Raw genomic sequence first — 6,723 nt, 5'->3', positions numbered from 1 at the left:
TTATATATATATATATATATATATATATATATATATATATATATATATATAATTTAAGATTGTTTAGCTGACAACAATATTAAACAATTAAAAAAAGTTAAACAATAGAATAAACTGAAGTTTGCATAACCAAGTTGAAAAAAAAAGGACAGCAGTAAAGTAATTTTTTTAATATGTTCATTTACATTAACTTTCTGAATAAACTGATTTGCAATAATGAATCAGACAACCAAATGCAACGTATGAGAGAGAAACGTTTAGGACGAACTGATTCACTAGAATGAATCAAGCTTGCCAACATATGAGAGAGTGTTTGAGTGAGATTCAAGTCCAGAAGCTCCAGCGAAGCCAAGAACTTGCAGAATATGGGGCTGCAGAGCCTCAAAATTCCCTGCTGTGAGGGTCAGCCTGTCTGCTTCTCCATCAGTGCTGAAGGAACATGGTGGCTTGCCAGACCATTTCTCCCAGTGAAACCTAATCTATCCCCAGAGATCAAGAGCTTCCATGACTGGGTTACAAACAGGGGCAGCTCACTGACTCCTGTTGTAATGAGCTCTCTGTCGTGACAGACGTTGAGTGAGGTGCCAGATCTCCTGTCTAGATCAGTTGGGGTTGTGTTAGCTTGGTTAAGATAGGCCTGTTCAGACAGATAGAGGGGGAAATTAACCTCATGCCTCCCATAGGCCTCAAGGATGGAAAAATATATCCTTAAACCCTTAGGGTGGTGTCAAAGTAAATATTTTGAGGATTACAGTTCTGACTGTTCCAAAATGATTTAGGGAATTGTATGCAAAAAGGCAACTTTGATTGTTGTGATGTGAATTACATGCTTGACCTGGGGGTCAATTAAACACAAGAATGCCCACAAAACACATAGGCAAGCTTCTTAAGATACGGTCACATTTGTGAAGTTTTAATCGAAATTTCGCTGACAAAAAAGGTAAATTTTTTGTTTTCAATGGTGTAGCAATATATGAAGCACAACTCACATAGAAGTCACTTTCAAAACAACAGCTTTCTGTTGGTCAAAGTGGCAAACTTGTTGCAAAATCTGCATTACAAAATCATCCACCCTTACTCGAAATGCATGATCATGCTAAAGAAATTTGCCGAACAATGGTACCAATGTGACCGCACTTTTAGAAATGTATCCAGTATTCATGGTGTTGAAATTTTCAACAACATTTTATATTTAATGACTTAAAAATGTCATGTAGACCAGTGTTTCCCAAACGGGGTGCTGTCTGTCGAGAGCAGGGGTGCCGTGTAAAAAAATATTTTTAAATATTTTTAAATTGCTAAAATGTTCTTGCACCAAAATTACCCCACTGTAAAATTAAAAAAACACTGAGTGAGCAAAAATTTGTGAGATAGCTAGTTATAATGGTAATTAAATAATGTTTACATGTGTATAAAAGCCTACATTAAAATCTGTCATATAAATTGGTCTCTTCATTAGAAATTAGAATTAGCAAATAGAAATTAGCTACTGATTGCCACCATTGATGGACAAAATTTTTTAATAATATTAAAAATATCTGTATGACATTATATTCTGCAGTTCTTCCCTGTTGTACCGAATATCTATACTTTTCAAATTATCATATTGAAGATAGAAAGTTTTATATTGTGACAAAATTAATTTTGTAGGGTGCCACAAGTTTGTTAAAATTTCCAAAGGGTGCCGCGACTGAAAAAAGGTTGGGAAACACTGATGTAGACCATCAATAAAAGTAACTATTTTTAGATAAAAAGACAAAAAAAGTTTTTTTTTTTTTTTAAACAGATATCATGAATTAATTCAAAAATATTGCATTTTTGGCATCACATGATATTTAACAACCTAAACTAATCAAGCCAGCAAAAGTCAATTTTTCAAATTTTATGATTTTAACACAAGTCAAAAGGGTCTGCATGTGTCCTCTCTGAGACATCATTTTCAGTTTTATGTTAATCTGCATGTTTTTCCATGTTGGTTTTCAAAAATCAGACCGCAATGAAGCCATTTTTATTAACATTTGTTCTAAAAATCAATTAAAAAAACATCATGGCAAACTACTTGAGGTTTTGAAAAATATATTTTTAAAAGAATAAAAAAAAAAGAATAATTCTCCACTAATGTAATTCACAGGTGTGTGTGGTCATGGATGCTCCTGCCCTAGTATGGCTGGTGTTGCTTTTGGCGAGTGGACGGCTGCCTGAAACGGAGGGCAGCACTCAGCAATTTGACAGCAGTGATGAAGGTCCGGAGGTTGAATTTCTGTCGACCTCTCGCACACGTAGGGCCCCCGAGCCTCCTCCGCAAGACAAGTGCTCCTACACCTTCATCGTACCCCAGCAGAAGGTTACGGGAGCCATCTGTGTGAACTCCAAAGAGCCCGAGGCTGTGCTGGAGAACCGTGTCAATAAGCAGGAGCTGGAACTCCTCAATTCTGAATTACACAAGCAGAAGAGACAAATCGAGACTCTGCAGCAGCTTGTAGAAGTTGACGGCGGCATCGTCAATGAGGTGAAGCTTTTGCGCAAGGAGTCCCGTAATATGAATTCCCGAGTGACACAGTTATACATGCAGCTGCTGCATGAGATCATCCGCAAGAGGGACAATGCGCTGGAGCTCTCGCAACTGGAGAACAAGATCCTCAACCAGACCTCCGAGATGCTGCAGCTTACAAACCGCTATAAAGATCTGGAGCATAAGTATCAGCACCTCGCCTCACTGGCCAATAACCAGTCAGCGCTAATTGCTCTTCTTGAGGCGCAGTGTCAGAGAGGACCACCAGTTGTGGTCCCCAGGGTACCGGTCCAGCCTCAGCCCCAACCGCAACCTCAACCCAGACCCTCGCCACCCCTCAATAAGCCCTACCAGCCGCCAACCTTTAGCCGCAACAACCAATTCACCAACGAGATCCAGAGCGATCAGAACCTCAAAGTGCCACCTGCCCCGCTTCCCACCATGCCAGGAGGCACTCACAGTCCATCCACAACAAACAAACCCTCCGGTGAGTCTCAGCTTCATTCCTCCAGAGTTGCATGTACTATTTGAAGGGAAAACCTGACATAAGAATAAAATACTTGCATTTTGAGGAAACAGATTATAGGTTTTACAAAACTTTCCTCCAGAAAACAAAACCAACATGCCACAACTGTCCAACATTTACACTACCATTAAAAATTTTTTTTTGAAGGAATTAATACTTTCATTCAGGAAATATGCATTAAATTGATAAAAAAATGACAGTAAAGACATTTATAATGAGGTCTAAAAAGACCTCTTAACTTTTTGAAGTAGAAAAATTTGTACATAAATGTCAGAAGCAACATCAATAGTTATTGACATTAATTCAAAGTGTGATATTTCCATTTGATGACTCTTGTGTGGTTTTCAGTTCTCTCACAGTCCTCCATCATTATTCAGCACTGCCTATCAAAGTTCATTGATCTCAAATTCTCTCTGCATAGCGGCTCCCACACAGAGATGTGATGATAGAGCATCTGTTGTTGTCTCAGCTTTGAAATGCCAACATCTAGTTTGTTAATCTGGTCAGATGATGAATATCATAAACAGTATTTTGTGCTGAGTCATACCCATGGGTGGCATTGTTGCACAAGACAACAAAAAGTTATGATCTATTTAATACAATTTATCAGTTTCAGTCTGAATGTTACATTTCATTTTACATGCTTTTGATGATCAAAAATAAGATGTAACTGAAAAACCTAATTTTGGGGGTTAAATATTCCAGAAAAGTTTTATTTAAAAAAAAATACTGTTTGTTTTTAATTAACACTTATGCGTCATCGCAATGAACATGACTGTTCTTTATCTCAGTCAAAAGGAATCATGTTTTTTCAGCAGTTTTTAATCACTTTTTTAATGTGCTTATCATAATGCATTGCAATACTATAAGAATATCATGATATAATTTTTTGCTTATATCATCCATCCCAAAACCAACATATATATTTTGTCCATTTATTATTTAAACCAAGACAGCGAAAATGAAAAAGGCATCTTTCGGTGGCTATATTTCCACTCCATCTGGTGACATGAGCAATTTCCTGGCTAGGTCTGCCTGCATTAATAGCAGAAGGTTACACAAACTCTCATCAATGAGAGTCAAGCTTTCACAATGGGACTACAGTACGAAAAAGAGCTCTGGAAGGAAAAAGAGAGAAAGATTCTGGACAGAAGACAAAAAAAAAAAAGACTGTCAGAAAAGGTCTACCGTTGCTGAGTTGGGAAATGGTATAATGTTGTATGTATATATATATATATAGACGCTTCAAGAAATCTACCTGCAAAGCTACAGTACTGTGAAAAGTTTTAGGCACTTGTGTAAAAATGCTGTAAAATGAGGATTCTGTCAAAAATAATGTCATTAATAGATATTATTTATCAATTAACTTCTATTAACTAAATAAAATCAACATTTGGTGTGACCATCCTTTGCGTTTAAAGCAGCTTTTTTCCAAGGTACACCTGCTCTTAGATTTTCAGGTAGCTTTGCAGGTAGGTCTCTTGAAGCATCTTGGAGACGTTGCCACAGTTCTTCTGGATTTAGTCTGTCTGAGATTTTTCATGTCATTCCAGACAGACTGGATGATGCTGAGAACAGATCTCTGTGTGGAGCACTGGCTGCTGTCAGACTCCTTGTGCAAACAAAAACCTCACTGGATTATTACAATTAATGGCAAAATGAATGTTTGGAAATGTAAACTGATATTTCCTATTGACACACTACAGAAAAAGATAGAAATAAATGACTTAAAACCCTTTTTTAGCTGGTGAAAATACTAGTGTTCTAATAATTTTGGCCACCACTGTATTAAAAGATATAACATTTAAAAAATATATTAAAAAAAATACTGTATTTGCCATAATAGGGTAGTAAAAAAGAAAGAAAAATTAATTCAGATAAGAGTGATCAGACCTCAGTCAGATGGCCAAATGTTGGACATATGTAAAGATGTGGCCACATTGCCATTGCACTAATTTGACTGACCCTTAAGACAGCGCAGTCATGGCCTAATGGTTAGAGAGTTGGACTTGTAACCCGAAGGTCGCGAGTTCGAGTCTCAATACCAACAGGAATTGTAGGTGGGGGGAGTGAATGTACAGCGCTCTCTTCCACCTTCAATACCACGACTGAAGCGCCCTTGAGCAAGACAGCGAACCACCAATTGCTCCCCAGGTGCCGCAGCAAAAATGACAGTCCGCTCACTGCTGTTCAGTGTTCACTGCTGTGTTCTGTGTGCACTTAGATGGGTTAAAAGCAGAGCACTAATTCCGAGTATGACTGGAGAAGGATTTGGGGAGGGAAGGAAACAGCACTCTATTGAAGTGTAGTCATTTATTCCAGTGTTACCAGACATGCGTGACGCAGACATCCCACACAAACACTGCACTCTATCAGGTCTGGGTCTTCCTGCTAGATAGAAATGGTCTGCTGATGGATTTGCAAAGTTGTTTTAACATGACCTACAGCCAGTGTTCGAACTATACCGTGGACTTTGGGGGAGCCCACTTGTTTTTTTTTTTATAACCCGGGGGGGTGTTCGTGCCTCAAAAGGGGGCTTACAATGAATTACAAAGATACATAACAGCTACAAGTGTATGCACTACTTGCTTTATGCAAGCACTATATAGGATAAATCACTATACAGGATTTACCCTATTATACTTTATCGACACGAATTGATGGGTGAAACAACAAACAGCCACCCACAAATAGTCTATAAACAAAGCATCAGGCTGTCTTTGAGTTCACATGAACAACGGTTAAAGTTACTCGTCGTCAGGCTACAGAAGAATACCATAATTCCTCCGTTCAATTAGGCCTAAGACATCGAGAGTCACGCAGACCTATAACAACCCAGCCACAACACCTAATTGCGAATAACATGACTTACCTTAACACAGAATCGACCACAGAGTCAAACGTTTATATTTTTTCTACGAATCTTTGAGTTAACATATACTAAACATGAGTGGAATTTGCACCGCAGCGCCCCCACACCTTGATGCTCATGACAAGAATAGCATGTATAGGCCTAGTTATCTTAATTGAAGTGAATTAGGTTTAAATCGCCGTAATGCAAATTAATGATATTTTTGCAATTTTACACATAATAATCCACGATGATCACATTACACAAAACTGAAATTGCAAGTCAAAATAACACATTGTCAATATTTTTTGAGACCCCCCAAAATTTCACAAATCACGTTTTCAGGGGAGCCCATGTCTCATTAAGGGGAGCCGAGCTCCCCCTAGCTCCCCCGTAGTTCGCACCCTGCCCACAGCACTGAAAATCTGTAAGGCCTCTCAGTTTCCTCTTCCTCCCTTCTTCCTACCATATCTCCTCTAAAGTTCTCTTGACTTGATGGATTCGTGTTCATCTTCAGTTCAACACCTCATTCATCTCTGCGAATGTTAGCTAGGATCTTTGTAGTAAAAAGCCGATTTTCTTTTCACTGTCTTTCTCCTCGGCCATTACACTGTTTTTTGTTCAGGATGGCTCTCATTCCATCTCTCTCTCATACACACCCATAGGCGTAATTTGCTTGTGGGACGGGTGGGACATGTCCCCACCACTTTTTGCCAGGGTCGATATTGACTTTTTGAAAGTAATTGAAAAATATATTGCGGAAGGTATGTATTAAAGGGAAAACAAGATCAACAAATCATTCTTCATAATCTAATTAGGGTGATAAAAAAAAAC

The 6,723-nt window shown here is 38.3% G+C and overlaps 2 protein-coding genes across 4 annotated transcripts in view; one reads left to right on the top strand and one right to left on the bottom strand.

The window, feature by feature from the left end:
* The window catches only part of LOC107669254 (ras-specific guanine nucleotide-releasing factor RalGPS1-like), a 100,740-nt gene that overhangs the window by 55,343 nt on the left and 38,674 nt on the right, over positions 1-6,723 (bottom strand). The gene's annotated exons all lie outside the window — the stretch shown is intronic.
* Positions 1-6,723, top strand: part of LOC107669255 (angiopoietin-related protein 2-like) — a 22,142-nt gene that overhangs the window by 8,130 nt on the left and 7,289 nt on the right. For both annotated transcript variants that reach the window (XM_016461423.1, XM_016461424.1), the window contains exon 2: positions 2,132-2,999. In XM_016461423.1, the coding sequence (XP_016316909.1) occupies positions 2,144-2,999 (856 nt within the window). In that variant the 5' untranslated portion in view covers positions 2,132-2,143. The remainder of the gene's footprint in view (positions 1-2,131; positions 3,000-6,723) is intronic.

Source organism: Sinocyclocheilus anshuiensis, unplaced genomic scaffold, assembly GCF_001515605.1.
Source record: "Sinocyclocheilus anshuiensis isolate Anshui unplaced genomic scaffold, SAMN03320099.WGS_v1.1 scaffold404, whole genome shotgun sequence".
NCBI lineage: Eukaryota > Metazoa > Chordata > Actinopteri > Cypriniformes > Cyprinidae > Sinocyclocheilus > Sinocyclocheilus anshuiensis.
Note: the sequence above shows the minus strand (reverse complement) of the source record. Positions and strands in the feature narration are given on the sequence as shown.